We start from the raw sequence: 16,982 nt of genomic DNA, 5'->3' as shown, positions 1-16,982 counted from the left end.
GCTGTCTCTCTTGAAGCCATTGGTGGAACTGAATTCAAGAAGCTGGAATCAGTATGCTGTCACCACTGCCACTGCTTCTTGGCATCCAGAAGGCTGGAGAACAGTTACCCTCAACTGTAACTCGCTAATTAGGAACCAGGAATCAAGAAGCTGCTGCTTCCTCTGTTGCTGATGCACCCATCTCTTGGCACAGAAGGATCCAGCAGGTGGACACACTGGAATATAGAAGAAAAAAAAAGCCTCACTTTTCCTTGTCCTTGATAACCAGCAGAAACAAACAAACAAAATAGCAAAATGCCCTCTGCCTCGCAAGCCTCATAAGACTTCGTCCAGCGAGGGTAACCTAATTTGCAACCAGAAGACTAGGTGCAGTTGACCCCTGGGATGCATGTCTTTGTCAGCTTACCATCCTCTCTAATTAGAAGCAAGGTAGAATGGAGGTAAGTAAGCCATTACACAGAATCTGTTATATATATGCGTGTGTGTCTGTATGTGCATGTGCACATATATATAAATTACTATTGAATTTTTAAAAAGTGGATAGTACAGTGTATTTGTGTTGTAGTGGCAATTTCATTTTGTCTCATTTTACAAACTTGTACTGTAATAAAATTCAGCCTGCAGTTGATTTATCTAAACTCATGTGGTTACAGATATACTGATAGAAAAATTTGAGATGTTAATAATGGAATATTTCATCTTTAGACTTAGCCAGACTATCATATTCTAGTGTTAGCACCTTTTTGATGTAGCACCCTAGTAGTGAAAAGAATTGGGAGGTACACACTCCTAATATCTGAATATTTAACCTGGGATACACCAAAGTTTGGCTTTAGCCTTGGTGTTCAGCCAAATTCAATTATTTGTTTTTTGAGTGGCTGAAATTAACTAACTCACCATTTATGACATCACCAAAATTGTGTATGAAATTATTATGTAGGTTATCATCATATCTGATCAGTGTTAATGATTCCAGTGATAAAAATAAGGCGTTACATTTAGATTTGTTCTTAGCATCTGAGTATTCACTTTCAGATAGAGGTAAGCATTCCAAATGGAACCAAATAAAATGTCATGAGCTTTCTCTAATCATTCAGTCAGAGTATAAATTTGTAACTATTATTGCAAAGTAAAATGTTGTAGTAATCAATGATTATGAAGGCTTAGTTTTATGTAGAAACTATTAAGAATTTTCTAATTGAGTAAAGAGACTGACAGATAATATGAATGTTGAGAGTAAATGCTTGATAACTTGTGATGAACATATGTTCTTTTTGAGTCAAGAAAAAATGTGGTTGTTATGTGGCATTATCTTGGTAATTGCTACAAAAATGGTACCTAGAAGAGGGCAGCTATACAAAAAAACCCTAAAATACATCGTATTGGCTTTTGAGCAGTAGGAAGTTGAGAAAACTGTTAGCAGAGGATGGAGTCAGTGAGGAAGCTGCTTTATTAATAGCTGTTCTGAAACATTTGATAAAACAGTTGCCTGTGCTACTTCGGAAAACAGAAAAGATACCCAATGAATTTTTGGCTCTGGGCAAGGGTTATCTCCAGGAAAAATGTCAAGGACGCCACCTTGTGGTTTTTAGCTGCATGGGCTAAAGTACTACAAGAAAGAGTTGAGTTTTTTTGTTTTTGTTTTGTTTTGTTCTGTTTGTTTTTAAAAGGCTGGTTATGTTGCAAGGTGGAGTTAAAGGTAATATAGAGAGCTAGAGCTACCAAATTAGAAAATAATAATGTTGTCTTATCTCCAGCCACTCTAGCTAGCAAAGTCTCTAAGACATGAATGAGCACATATCAAACATCAAACCTATCAGATATTTTGCTAAAACTTCTGAGAAAGGCGGTACAGAGTAGATCTCAAGTGGAAAAAAGCCTAAGGGTGTGGTCCCACAGATGTCTGATCCAAAAGTAGCAGTAAGAAAATCTAGAGAAGCACATGATACCAATTATAGGTATGGACCATAACCAGATACAAAAAGTTCAAAGTTTTAAACAGTGATACTAGCAAAAACACCAACTGCCTGATTAAAAGATGGGTGAAACTATAAAAATGCCTCTGGGCCCTTGACTTTCTTTGGGTAGGAAGCAGCCTGAGAAAATTACTCCGCTGCAAACAAGGATCATTTATTAAGACAGAATAGAGGAAGGGGCTGGAAAAAGGAGGATACCTCAGCTAGTGTCACCAAAAGCGGTAGAGAATAGTGAGTCAGGGAGCAGCTCCCAGAGAGCGGGATTGGGGTCTAATCCAGGATCATTTCTCCACTGCTAGCATGGGATATTAGGGTTGTTATGAACTGGTTGGTATCTACGTGCCTCCATTCTTCTCCCTTTCCAATGGGATTGTTTATTGTGTTTTTTTTTTAATTGCAGTGTGTGTGTGTGTGTGTGTGTGTGTGTGTGTGTGTGTGTGTGTGTAGGCAGAAGGGCAGGCAACTTTTTTTTATAGTCTCTGGATGGAGAGAAGCTGATTTGCACGTGACATATATCACAAAATCCAAGACTTGAAGGCTAATACTAGGTCCCCATGACATCAGGGGAGCGGGGGGAGGGGGGGAGGTGGATGCAGACTCACCCCACATCCCACTACCTTGTTTCACCTCGTTGTTGCCAGCTGGGAGTGAAAGCCCCGATCCCCACTGAGTCCTGCTCAGACACCAAAGAGGGTTTATTAATTTCCTAGGGCTACTGTAACAAACTATACTAAATTTGGTGGCTTTAAATAACAAATTTATTTTTTCACAGTTCTGGGGTCAGATGTCTCTAATCAAAGTGTCATTAGGGCCACTAAAGGTTCCACTCCCTCTGAAGGTTCTAGGGGAGAATAACTTTATGATGAACATATATTCTTGTCTCATCCAGCCTCTGGTGGCTCTAGATGTGGCTGCAGAACTCCAGTCTCTGCCTCTGTCTTCACATGGCCTCCTCTTCACCTGTCTCTCCACTGTGCATCTCTTACAAGGACACTTGTGATTAGATTTAGGCTCCGCCCCCAGATAATCCAGGATGATCTCACTTTGAGGTCCTTAACTTTTATCTGCAAAGATCCTTTTTTCAAATAATGTCACATTCAAAGGCTCTAAGGATTTGACAAGGACTTATGTTTTGGAGGCCACTATTCAAATACTACAGAGGGAAACCTGATGGAAGGTATAGATAGATGGAGGCTCAGCATCCTGCTGGCCCTTGGTGACACCAGGGGTCAGGGGAGGGCAGTGAGGCTAGACAGTGACTAGCCTTTCTTTGCACTAGCTGGTTTTTTGTTGCTGCCAAGCGAGGTGGAAGTTCACTTTGCCACTGGACCTCACTGACAGTATCCCAGGAGGGATCTCAAAGCACTGCTACCTGCTTCCGCTGAGTGGCAGATGGACAATCAGCTCCCTGTTTGGTCAACCTGCACCACCTGTAATCAGTGCTGTCTGCTTCCACCAGGTAGAAAGTGGAAGATTAGCTCTCTGTTCAACCTTGCCAACACCACAGGGTGAGGGTGTCAGAATACCACCACCACCTGCTTTTGTGGGACTCAGGTGAGGTGAGGTGATGTGGGGTGGAAGATCACCTCTCTGCTTGGCCCCATTGAAACTGTAGGTAAGGCGGTGCAATTTTTAGGTTGCTGTTTGGCTGGCATTATCAAAAAGATTTTTATTCTGGTAGGCCACCCTTTTGTTCATAGCCACTCTTATGGCTAGGAGGAACAGGCTTCTTCTTGAAGCTCTTGTTCCTGCCTAATGGTGGCTCCAAGCTGGAGGCTTCTGCAGCACCGTGTGTGGAATATATGGGAGGCACTAAGGAAATGCAGAGAACTCACTGTATGTCATTCCTCCAGTCCCAAAGGTCCTAGGAAGTTTGCCTTCTTTCCACCTGTGCTTGAGGCTTCTATGCTTGTTTGTTGTGCTTTTGCAGGGTCTTACTTGTAAGAGGAAGGGTGTGGGCAGGATGGGCTACTACATCTTGGCCAGGACCACAAATTGATTCATGACTCAGTTTTAAGTTCTAGATATCATTAGTCATAATTCTAGTGGAATTCCTTTCAGGTTTTATGTTCACATTTCCTACAATTATCAACTTAAGCAGTAAGTGAAGGAAAAACAATTTAAAATATATTTTAATCTTTAATTAATGCTGACCTCTGACTGAATATGCTTTTTCAATGATTCTTTTGCAAAGCATTTTCCGAGGGGAAAAAAGCAAAAGATAACAGAGAATTAAGAACATCTGTTATTTATCATTATTCTTATATGTGATTAAAAACTATTTAATGCTGTTCTTTTATACAATTATGAGTTCTTATTTTCACAAAGTACCTTCAGTAATTTGCACAAGAATACTGTCTGGAATAGTTTCACAGTATTTATGCTTATGGACTTAGAAGTAAACTGCAGGAACTGCCACACATGATCTTAAATGGCCTCATTTCTTCTTTAGGGGTGATGAATGACCATTATGATGACATCCGCGTCCTACTGTAGCTTTGTGTGTCTTTATTCCATCCTTTGCATTGAGGATGAAGCTTACTAAATTGGAAGGCATGGTTGCTTCAATTACTGATGGGGACAGTTTTCCTCTCATTTCTGTCTGGACAAACATCACTAATTTGGAATGTGCTGGGTTCCTGTAAATGAAGAGTTAAAAATATGAAGAACTTTTAGATTTATTGCATTTACAAATTTATAGAGAGCAGGAGTCTTGTCTTATTCTCTCCATAGTGCTTATCATAGGATACTAAAGGAAAAAAAAAAGATTTTTACACTCATAAACATTTTACATAAAAATATTAAGTAGTCAGACCGTGTGTTAAAGTCTTCAGTTTTAGTAAGCGTTTCCTTCCTGTCATATTGACTTGTTTAAATTAAAAAGTAATGTATGCTTCTGAATATTTAAATAATTTTCATAATTATTCCAAACTTTCTGTCCCCAGATACAATCACTACTTATGATTTTGACTGTATCTTTTCAGACTATTGTCTATGTATATACAAAGTAGCATACATATGTACATATATGCACCCCATATATACACACATGTACATTTTTGGTTTTATAAAAATGAGATTTTTCTATAACTAGTTTTATTTTCCTCTTAGCAGGATATCATGTCCCTCTTTCTGTGTCAATACATATAGATCAGCTTGTTATTTTTTTCTCATATTGTGAGGTTTATATCTGACCAATATAAAGTTTTTATGTGTCAGTATCTTTTACTTATAAAATCACTTAACAATAATTAAAATTTAGGAATCTGTGAAATGATACACATTAAATTAATGTACATGTATATACAGAATGTGTATTTTATGTTACCATTTTATTATCCCTAGGCTGGCCATCTGTAGGTAATGTATAACTTCTTATTTCTCCAGCTCTTTCCTTATCTGAATATACCTACTGGATGTCTCATTCTGCAGCTATCTGTTCTCAGTAGGTAATCCATTGGAAAAAATTCCCTCAAGGTAAAGCATTCATTGCTGATAAATCTATGTGTATTATAAGGAAATTTATTTTTAATTCACAAAAATTCCTTAATAATTCACAGAAGTGACTAATGGAGAAATATAAAACATTAGGTTAAGGTTAACCAGGGATGAGGCGTGTGGAATTTTGTGTATGTGTGACTAGTCACAGAAACCTCAAATCGTACTTTATATGGGATCATCTTGATTATATTTAAGATGAAAATACTTATAAAAATTATTTAAAGATCACATTTAAGGGTAATTTTCTTTCCAACAGAATATGCTGGTACACATTTCTACTAATGAGTTAGGAATCCTTTATTAAATCACAAACTGAACTAAAAAACTGTTAAAATAAACGCAAATAACACTTACTCTTGCAGAGGTGAACATATATAGCCACAAGCATGGTTGTAACCACGGATATAATTTGAAGATGGAGGATATGCTGGAAAGTCCACACTTTTAGCTAAGTGATTAAAAAAATTAAAATTAAACCTATTTCACAAAGGTAAAAAATTCTATTTCCAGTAGCATATTTTAAAAAATGTATGACACAACTTTTAATTTAACTTAGTCATTCTCAGCATTTGTTTTATACATGTGCATGTATGTTTGTACATATGAATGTATACACAGGCCAAAACTGAGAAAATGCTTGTCTGAGCACTATTGTCTTCTTACAGTTTTTCATGCTAGAATTTCTAAAGGTGCTGCTTTTACACATAGGAAAAACTGTTAAAAGTGTCATTTAGTCACTTTCTGAGATTTGAAGCAAAAGAAGAAACCACAAAGAAAGGAGAGTGGGTTTATAGATTTCTTGTTAATCAATTTTTAAATAAAATATTTGATGTGTTTATTTGGTCTGTTAAAAAGATACTTTAAATGCTGTTTTCTGCCAATTCCCTAACTTTAAAGTGTAACTAAAAATGAGTAGAATCTGTTTTAGGAATTATACAACATAACTATATTGTATATGAATGTAGAAGATGATTTGATTACAATTAAGTTTATAATTTATGTACTCTTTCTAAAAATATTTTAAAATATTTGTTTTTCTGTGCATTTGAATCCTGCTCTTTATGGAGAAGATGGATTTTCCTATAAGCCATCAATTCTGAAGAAAATACAATGGTAAACACTAGCTTATGTCTAGCTTACGAGACAAATGCGGTGAATGAATTTTCTATTTTCATGACCTGTTCATCATCTTAACAGAGCCTATTATGGTGGCATAATGGTACTGCCAGAAGTGATACTAACATATTTTTTCTGTTTAAAGTATGGAGATTTTGTCTTTAAAAAAAATTTTGTTACATTCCACAAACAAATACGGGTCTTTTTTGAGGCATACTGGGTGGTAGTTAGGACAGATTTTGGAAAATAATGAAGACTTGAGCTTTAATTCTGGTTCAGCTACTTGCTGTTATGTAACGTATTTTCTATATACTTCGGTTTCCTTACTAAGTGAGATAAAGCATGCACAATATTTAGCTCAAAGCAAGGTACCTAATAAGCTAAACAATAGCAAAAGAAAATTAAGAAAACATCAGTATTCACTGATAATTCATTCAAAGAAACTGCTTAAAGCAAATTCAGTACTGATCACTGAGTGACTGGTTACTACTATTTGTTGATTTTAACTTCCATACCTCTTTTTTACTACTAAAAATGAGATAGAAATAGTCTGCTTTCAAAACACAGAAAATAACAGATCTATGATTCAGTCAGCATTTTGTGTTGTAGGCAGTAAATTCATTTTTATCTGCCCTCATTTAAAAAATGAGACAACTAAATGACAACTACTTGAAACTACATGAGACAACTCCGTGAAAGTGATGGATGTCAGTTATCAGTGGACTGCGGCAGGGCTGACGGCGTGAGGGCTGTTGGCGGGGCTGTGACTCAGTCTGGACTCTGACACTTAGCACTATAGATATAGAGTAACTGAAACCTTGTTGGAAAATAATAATTCACAACACTTAACTGTCTCTGTTCTCAAGTAGTTAACAGAAGGAATGCTCTTCCGATAGTAATGGTGAGATTAAACTGAAGCATGCAGAAAAACAGGGTCTTAGCCACTGCCTTAGAAATCCCTTCACTGTGTCTTATCTTGAGTTGTCTGGGTCTAAAGGTCTGTGGATATGAACTGGTACCTTTTAAGTGAATAATGCAAGTTAGGAAATGGTTACACATTGGGGTTTTACAGAGTGACATATTTTGGGGGGCTAAGGATACATCAGAACCTCCGGTTTCTGAAAGAAATAGAAGCACATTTATGTGTAGACCCACCTAGTGAAAATTTCTTCAGGAGTTTTATCAGTTACTGGATATGCCCATTCTATGCAATTCAAATATAAAATATGCATAAAGATTAATTTTGTTTTTTAGTAGTTTTAAAATGTATGCTCTTAAGTTTTAGCCTGCAAGTATCTATCGGTACTCAGTGCTCAGACTCTATGCTGCAAAAAGGCCAGGCAGTGCCATGATCATCAACTATGATGTAAATGGCACCTGCAGAGTTGGGTAAAACATCAGGCTTATTTACATTATACCTGTATTTATTAGTCTAAGTAGCTTAAAAACAAAGGATTGAAAATATATTTCTCCCAAAATATAAGTTAAAGGAAAAACATTTATTAATGACTCATAGTAATTCTAAAATGTGGGCAAAATGTTTCAACTTACAACTGATAACATTCACATTCCCTTCGTAGCGCTTGAAGTACACTAAGTCGATAAAGTCTCGGGGGGAAATTGAGCCCATAGCAAAACTCTGTGTAATGCTATGACATATGAATGTGTCCTGAAACAAATCAAACCATAAAGATTGCAACAATTATTTAATATCCGTTCTTTCGAATGCTACCACCAAAATTTCACTGCACCAGGTGGTCTCTGTTCGGAAAAAGCAGGGCTTTGAAGTTTTAAACTTATCACCAAATCAGCTTGCATTTTCAGTGTTAAAGGAACATTAGATCTATAATTATAAGTGTAAGGCAACAAAAGCAAAAAGTGGGACTACATCACACTAAAAACCTTCTGCACAGCAAAGGAAACCATCAACAAAATGAAAAAGCAACCTACAGAATGGGAGAAAATATTTGCAAATCACGTTATCTAATAAGGACTTTTTATAATTATAAATGCGGAAAAGGAAATCCTGATATCTACTCTTTGAAATTTGAGATGAAGAAATTGAAGCCTAACAGCTGAAATCACATGCACAACTAGAGATAAGTACAGAACTAGGACCCAGATTTCCTGATTCCCAGAATAGTGCTGTTTCTACCACTCCACACTGGCTAGGTAATATATTTCTGAAAAATATATTTATTTAATACCTATAGCTAAAAGACCTAAAATTAAATGACCAATGTTATATGCTGTCATCTAGTCAAATACGGAGGGTGTTGAATGGCCTAAGTGCAACTTTCTTTCCCATAGATAAGCTCCCTTAGCCAACAGGATCAGGCACAGTTCCTACTTATCCTGGAGTAGTGGGTTTCAGTTCCCTGCTAGCCTGGAGAATTATTGCAACAACTAGTTGCAACCTCCTGTAGGAATCAGGGGTCACCTCAAACTAGATACTACAAAACCTGCCTCGCTGGTTATTCACTCTATTACTGAATGTAACACACATGTTATACTGCATGGCATGATGGGTCCTTGAGAGTTTAGACAAGCTACTCCATGGTATTGTTTCTTCAGCATCCATTTTGTTTGGCCAAGCAGGCTGCAGGGACCTTAATCCGACACTAGCCCTCTCATGCAAGTGCATGCCCTAGATAACAGCTCATACTCACAAGCAAATGTAAGTTCCTGATATGACTTTCCCAATAGCCCTGTGTTCAACAGTCTCCCCCACCTTCCAGAGCCCTCCTTCCCCTTGAAACCCTTAGATAAGACCCCTGTAGAGCTCACCAAACCCCTGCTCTTTTGGTTTGAATTAACTGATCAGGCCTTAGCCTGGGAACCCCAAAGCACTCCACCCACAGACCCTAAGAAAGGCATGTGTCTCAGGTTCTGCCTCTCTTTGCCTATAACCTACCCTGACCTCCCTCGCTGGCCCCTTGAGGCTTGCTGTGTATTTCTCTAGGACCTGTGAGTAATAAATTTCTCTACTTCAATTTCTCCTATGTCTTTTGTTGAAAAATGGCTCACCATCCAGCACCCTATGCCACTTAATAAATGTTAATTTAACAAAGTCATAAACAGCCCTTCCTGGGGTGTGATTATTAATAAACTATTAATCTCATTTGTCTAGTATCAAGTATCGTATTTGACCACCCCTATAACCCTAGAGCAGGAATCTCTCACCAATGGGGTGAATGAGTCAATTAACACACACCACTGAAAATAAATACTATAAATATTCATAGGAAGGTAAAATAGTTCTTATAGGGTAGTGCTATTCAGAGATACTGTGGCAAGTGTAAAGGGCCTGGAATTTGGAATCAGGAGATCAGGTCCAAATCTTCGTTCTACCATGTATTGTTGGCTGTGGTGACCTTGAGCAAGTCACATAATTTCTCTGATTCTGCTTTCAAGTGTTTTGATGCCAAGTCTAATACTCTTTCCATTATTACAGCTGACTTGCAGCAACAGCAGAAATATCTGAAATGCTAATGAAACTGTATAATTAGTATCATATGATCATGAATGAAAGAGCCCAATGTTTGGATTTTCATTTGTGATGGATCATGTTTCTCACACTGAATGTTCAAATCCAAGAGGGTCATGGACATGTGTGTTTTTGTCGATATGAACTTCAAGGCCTGTCAGATGAAGCTGACTCACCTTCCTGGGCTTCTCCACAACTTTTCCCCATCCCCTGACTTTAAGATCAGTTTAATAAAAGGAGGTAAAAGGTAATGTACAGAGTTCTACATAAATGACAAGAGTGGCAGATTTAGTTGTGGGAATTTGTTTGTTCTGATGATTGGAACATGGTTTGGAGACTCAAAAGAACCAAAGACCCAGTGAATTTTAGAAATATAACTGTGAAAATTATAAAAGTTTGCTTTGCTCCAATATTCACCTCTTTCTAATAAAGTTATTGGCCAAAAATGTAGGATGCAATTTTTAAAAACAGCTTACCAAGGTATCATTTACATACCAGAAAGTGTAACAGTCTCAATAAGAGGTCTATAGTATGTTGTACCAAAGTTTGGAATCCCTTCTCCGACTTCTGCCCTGTTTCTACCTCTTTTTACCACCTCTCATTCTTCCTCTCATTACATTCACTTTGGTGTCTTCCTGAGCTTTCACTCTACCCTCACCTCATACTGTTCATTTCTTCTCCCTTGTAAGCCCTACTTGCCTCTATGACTTTAACTTCCTACGCCAATTACCTGTATTTTTGTTTTTATTCTCTCTTCATCTCTGAGATAATGTATTTCAGTGTTTCTAAAACTACTACAATCTATGTTATTTCACACTTTATCTTACTCTTAAAGGTTACATGCTATTTGTTCTTAAGTCCTTACAATATGTGTCTGCATTATTCCTATTATCTAATGTATTAGGACTAATATAAATCTACTGACTTCCTATTAACAGGCATGCTTAATCTTTTTTCTCCACCTCATGCAGGAGAATCCATGAATTCATCCCCTCATAATCAAAGGCACACATCTTCAAGAGAGCTGAGCAGATTCAGAATGTAGTATGCATTTAAAACAGAATGAAGCTAATTGGAATTAAACTCTTGAATAATAAAGGAAGTTTTAAGGCTTTTATAAAGATTTCAGCTCAATTTGAATCTATAAAATATGAAGGGTCTAAATAATAATATAGATTAAGAAACTTAAATCACTAAGATATAACTAAAACTGTATTAATACAATAAAAGTCCAATAGTAAACAACATATTACCGGATCAATCTTTTGCACCATATTGTACACCTTCAGTGATTTATCCCATGTAACTCTGTTTTCAGGTTTGTAGAGGAAATCAGAGAGTTTACATGTTGATTCTGGAATTATTCCTTCAACACGATATCTACAGTTAGCAAAATTAAAAAAATTCAAAATTTAACAAGTAGTCTAAGTGGAAAATATGTTACCATAGTATAAAGTAGACTAGCAAATAACGGTAAAAAAAACTTGAAGGTAAAGTCAGCAATTCAAAACACTAATATTCAATTGTAAGTAAGCAAGGTTTATTTAAATATGCATTGCAATAATTAATATAAATTGTTTCAAAATGTATTTTCCTGCAAATTTTATTTATATTTCTAGAGTTGTCTTTTTAAAAAGGCTACTTTCACTTAGGATTTTTCTAAAATCTTTCTCATAAATATGTATCTGCTATTTTATCATAAGCCAACAGTAACTGACGAGAAGTTTGTGTGGTTATACAGTATTGTGTTCTAATTCTTAATTTAAGGATGTAATGTGATCTAAATCAGAGGTGAGCAAACTTTTCAGTAGAGGGCCAAATAGTAAATAATTTAGGCTTTGTGGGCTGTACCGCTGCTATTCAACTTTGCTAGTATAGCAGTAAAGCAGCTAGACAATATATAATGAAAAAGCATGTCTATGTTATAATTAAACTTTATTTATAGACACTGACTTTTGGATTTCATTTATTTTTCACATGCCAGGATTTGGGTAAGTAACTAACATTTTTGTTTATCTATCAATGAAATTGGATTTGCTTATTCATCAATGAAATTAAGATAAAACTAGATTAAAACCCACTATTTAGCAAAAGGTTAAACTAGATTAAAACCTACTATTTAGCAAAAGGTTATTAAATGAAAATGAAGTATGAACAATATTGGCTATAGTCTCTCTCCCTGTTATTCATTCTTCCCAAACTAAGGGACTAGGTTTAAGTAAAATCAAATTTTAAACCTCTAAAAAGTTAAAATTTCTGGAGGATGTGAGATAAAAAAAAAACCAACCGCCATTATTACAGAAAATAGTTGTCATATTTATGAAAAGTTCTTTCTCTGCACCTTTTAGGTTTAGTAAACAAGGAATTTATTAGACTTTTTTTTTTTTGTTTGTTAATTTCTCTTTAAAAAGCTCATTTGGTCTCTAATTTTCTCTATGAGATATTCTCATATTTTCTTAGTAAGGTTTCCTTCCTTCAGATGTGGCTTAGCTGATTGGCAAGCATCTCCCCAGCCATAAACAGATTAATTAGCAAAAGGGCTGAAGTCTTATTGGCTCAAGAGACTTAAGTATAACTTCTGACCCATCACTAACTGAATAAGGTATTCTGACAATTTTAAAATAAAATCATACTCATTGCTGGTGCTCTGGAAGAAGGTGTGTATGCCTAAGGCTGTGCCCTCTGAGTAATGACTGGTGATACAACTTCCATGCTACTTGTCCCTGGCCAAATGCAGGGCAAAACCATAAAACCCCCTGAACTGTGAAAACAGAGAGAGGTAGGCAGGGGCTAGATAGTACCTTGCAGAGCATGATAAAGGGTTTGCATTTTATTTCAGATGCAATGGGAAGCCTTTAGATTTTAGGCAGGAGAGAGACAATCTGACTTATATGTTTTAAAAATCTACTTTGGCCATGGTGTGAAGAATAGGATGTAGTCCACTAAGAGTAGACGCATGGAGTCTATTAGGAGTTACTGAAATAATCTGGATGAGAGATGATGGTTGCCTGCACTAGGACGGTAGCAGAGAGAAAATGAAAAGTAAATGACTTCTCTCTATACATATCTAGTCAATTTGAGCTTCTATTAGAATCCAAATCTGAGATCAGTGATCTAATATCTAGGCCAATGTTTTACAAGCATGTTCTTGGTCAAACATTTGGAAAAGTTTGAATTAAACAACTATCTTTACTTTAGGACTTCTCTGAACTTTAAGAGTGAATCTCCAAGAAGGGAACATAGTCTGGAGTGCTTTGAAACACTTGTTCGACATTTCATCCCATTTCCCTGTACAGGGCACTTTGAAGAATTACATTTCTCAGATACTAGTTGGGTAAAGTGTATTAGAACACACTATACATGCCAAAGTGTACTGTTTACACTCAAGCTGCTCATTCAAAATTCATATGCATATATTTCTTCCTTTACTTACAACTTTTTAAATAAAGTTTATTTAAAGGGCTGGACCTAGTAACAAATTTCATACATAAAGTATATAATAAAACTATTCTTCTAGTTAACTGAAGACTGTAAAAGTGATGGGAAGTCACGTCCAAGATTAGGTTGCAGAAAGATTTTGGCTTCTGTCTTTTTTGCTTTCTTTTGCTGTCTCCTAGAGCCTTCACTCTGAGGTAAGCAGACTGCCGTGCTGTGAATAGCCCTGTGGAGAGGCCCATGTGTCAAGGAACTGAGAAAGTATTCCAGCCTAGAGCAATCCTGCCACCCACCATCTAAGTGAGAGTGGAAGCAAAGCTGCCCTCAGATGAGACCTGAATTCCAGCCTATATCTTGAATGCAGCTTTGTGAGGATAGCTGAAGCAGAGGCACCAAGCTAAGCTACACCTGGATTCCTGACCTGCAGAAACCATAAGGTATAAATGTCTGTTAAGTCACAATGGTAAGGAGGTAAGGTACTGCGCATCAATAACCAGTACACAGTATATATAAATTTCACTTAAAATGTGAGTGTAGAAGGTTCCTTTTGTCTGTGTGTGTTTAGGTTTGCATGAAAGAATAAATATCTCTGGTCAAAAAAATTTCAGTGAAGCTTTAAAACAGCCTAATGTGGCTATTTCTTAAATGGCTCTAGGTATTTTATATAGCACTACCTTGCATGTAAACACTCAGGAAGTATTTGTTGAATGAATAAATTCCAAGTTTTCTTTGATGTACAGGTTGCTGTCTAATCCATAAGACCCCAAAACTGCAAATATCCAAAAGTTTATTCCCCTTGTGTACCTGGGCTAGATCTTACCCACTCCCTTCTCAGTCTACTTTTGAAAGTGCCACTGTGAGAATCATTATTTAGATAAAGACGGTGATGGTCTTCCTGAAAATTATTGAAATGAATAGGAGAAAGCATGCCAACTGAACACAATGAATAGGAGAAAGCATGCCAACTGAACACAAAAAAACGAGGTAAGTAAATTCTAGTCAGATGAAAAAAGGGCAAGAAACACAAAATGAAGTAGTTGAAAGGAGTGAATTCTTTAAAAAATTGAATAAAATATGGTTTTCTTAACAACATATGATGATCTCATGGCATTAATGGGATATCATGAACAATAACTAAATGAACAACTCTTTAAAAAATAAGGTTAAAAATGTCAGCAGTTTCCCTTAGTGTATTTGTATTTGAAATAACAGGATCCTCAAAAATATCCTTAAAAGCTGCTTACTGAAAAAATTACATATATCAGAAAAAGAAATAAATTGGGGAAATAAACTATTCTTAATGGGTCATTTAATAGAAAAGTGAAGTGTTTAAAAGATCACAAAATATTATTGTAATTACCAATCTGCTTTTATAATGATTGTTTCTTGAAGTGGATATTTCCTATCCTAATGAATTATTCACTAGGAAAGATTTTTTTTATGATTGTCTTCAGGTTTGAAAATGATTAGATGGTACATAATTGCTCTATTTTATTAATATCATTTTTCAACTAAGTCACTAAATTATTAATTTCTATTTCCTGATTATCAAGTAATGTATTATCACTAATGAAGCTGCATTAAATTCTACATACATCAATGCCGCCGAATTTAAAACAATGATTGTAAATAGAAAATTATACTCACAGATTTCCATGGAATTTTTTGGAAGCCTTGCTGGAAACGGTTATTTTTTTCTCAAAAGGGAATAAAAATTCACAGATAAATTAGCTATCACATACAGAAAAATAATAAAACAAAACAAAACAAAAAACAAAGATAAAAATATATTTTTTGTTTGTAAAAAATATTTTAAAAATGTCTTTACAACAAATTGCTTCACCCTAAAAAACAAACTCTTGAAACAAATTTAACTTGTTTTCTTACTGAAGTTTTAACCACTTTCCAGCCCGATGTATCTTGACCGTAACTTAAAACGTCTTGAGCAGTTTGTTGGGCAAGTGCCTTATAGTCCATCTACCTGTAAAGTTTTAAAACCAAATGATTAATAAGAATGATTATTAATCATACAAAAAGTTTTAATACTATTGCTACAGCACCCATCACATAGAAATGAACAGTAATTACTTGTCGCATGCATGCATGAATCCCTTCCTCTTTATTCACTCTTTCAAATGAGAAAACTGTGATGCAGTACACAGAGCAAGCAGGCTTTGGAGTCAAGGAGACCTGGGTCAAATCCTGTCTCTGCCATTGACTAATTGTGAACCATGTTATTTCATATTTGTTTCCCCATTTTTTCAAGTTTTCAATTTGGGATAATACCTAACCCTGTAAAATTAATGTGAAGATTAAATGAGATAATGAACTTAAATGTCCTACTCCATTCCTTGGCACATAATAGTCATTCGATAAATCATTATTATTTCTAACAGCTTACTCATGCTTCCTTTCATTTGTGAAGCATCATAATCTGTTGACCAGGTGTTCTTGGGAATTATGCTTTATAAAATGAACAGCAGTGGCAGTAAATGCTCTGAACCCTAACTTCCTCTCCAAAGGCAACTCCTGTTTTCATCTCTCCAACTTTGCTGCAGTCATACAAATACAACCAAGTACCTTCATTAGTGATAACACATTTAATACATTAGTGATAACTCAGGGTCTTTGTATTTGCTGTTCCCTCTGCTTGTAACATTCTTCCCCAATATGAATGACTGATTTCTCTTCATTGGTGTCTGTTTAAATGTCACCTCTTCAGACAGGATATCAAGTTCAAATCAATTCGGTTTAAATACATTTACTGAACCCTTCCTAGGAGTTAGCGACTGTGGTAGGTGTAGTGAAAACAGTTGAGTAAGGTATTGTTTCCGCTGTGAATGACTTTGGGAAACTCATCATCCATTTTTCAGTAAAGGGAAGCTGGCTGGTATGGTGGAAAGAATGTGACAACACAGAGCTGGATTCAAATCTTGCCTTTACCATTCACCGCCAGCTATGTTATTTTGGGTAAACTGCATAACTTTTGAACTTCCAATTTTTTCATCAAAGAGGTTAGTTTCTATTCTTAAAATAGACATTTAAAGCTATCTTTAAAAAAGCACCAAAGACTTACCTCAATAAACCTTCTTAAAGTTTATTAGAACGTGTCTTCCTTAGCTCTCACCTAAATCTCTTTAGGTTGGAACATAAATCTATTTTCTCTTGTTTAGTTCTACCGCAAGGAATGACACCTAGTTGACATTCATATTTGAAAAGCTTTCTTAAACCATTAGAACTCCCCTTTCCTAGTAGATTCTAGGTTTCTTTACCTTTCCTAAGAGATCTACTCCAGAATTTTAATAACTATTGGGACTTTTCTCCAAATCCTCATTGAGATCTCCATATTTCTTAATCTGTGAAAAAACAAAGTGGAAGTAGAATTACTTTGATCCATGAATTATATCAATATATTTGATAATTTCCTTTATATTTTCTTAGTGTCCTTTATTTACAATTTATGTCCT

The 16,982-nt window shown here is 35.8% G+C and overlaps 1 protein-coding gene across 3 annotated transcripts in view; it reads right to left on the bottom strand.

Moving 5' to 3' along the window:
* Positions 1-4,095: 4,095 nt before the first annotated feature.
* The window catches only part of STARD6 (StAR related lipid transfer domain containing 6), a 20,548-nt gene continuing 7,661 nt past the window's right edge, over positions 4,096-16,982 (bottom strand). For 2 of the 3 annotated variants that reach the window (XM_023531026.1, XM_011360368.2), the window contains exons 3-9: positions 16,788-16,871; positions 15,403-15,496; positions 15,163-15,212; positions 11,334-11,460; positions 8,145-8,262; positions 5,832-5,925; positions 4,096-4,615 (exon numbers count right to left, since the gene is read on the bottom strand). In XM_023531026.1, coding sequence (XP_023386794.1) covers positions 4,414-4,615; positions 5,832-5,925; positions 8,145-8,262; positions 11,334-11,460; positions 15,163-15,212; positions 15,403-15,492 — 681 coding nt within the window. In that variant the 5' untranslated portion in view covers positions 15,493-15,496; positions 16,788-16,871 and the 3' untranslated portion in view covers positions 4,096-4,413. The remainder of the gene's footprint in view (positions 4,616-5,831; positions 5,926-8,144; positions 8,263-11,333; positions 11,461-15,162; positions 15,213-15,402; positions 15,497-16,787; positions 16,872-16,982) is intronic. The other variant, XM_011360377.2, reaches the window with a different exon arrangement.

Source organism: Pteropus vampyrus, unplaced genomic scaffold (genome assembly GCF_000151845.1).
Source record: "Pteropus vampyrus isolate Shadow unplaced genomic scaffold, Pvam_2.0 Scaffold3, whole genome shotgun sequence".
NCBI lineage: Eukaryota > Metazoa > Chordata > Mammalia > Chiroptera > Pteropodidae > Pteropus > Pteropus vampyrus.
Note: the sequence above shows the minus strand (reverse complement) of the source record. Positions and strands in the feature narration are given on the sequence as shown.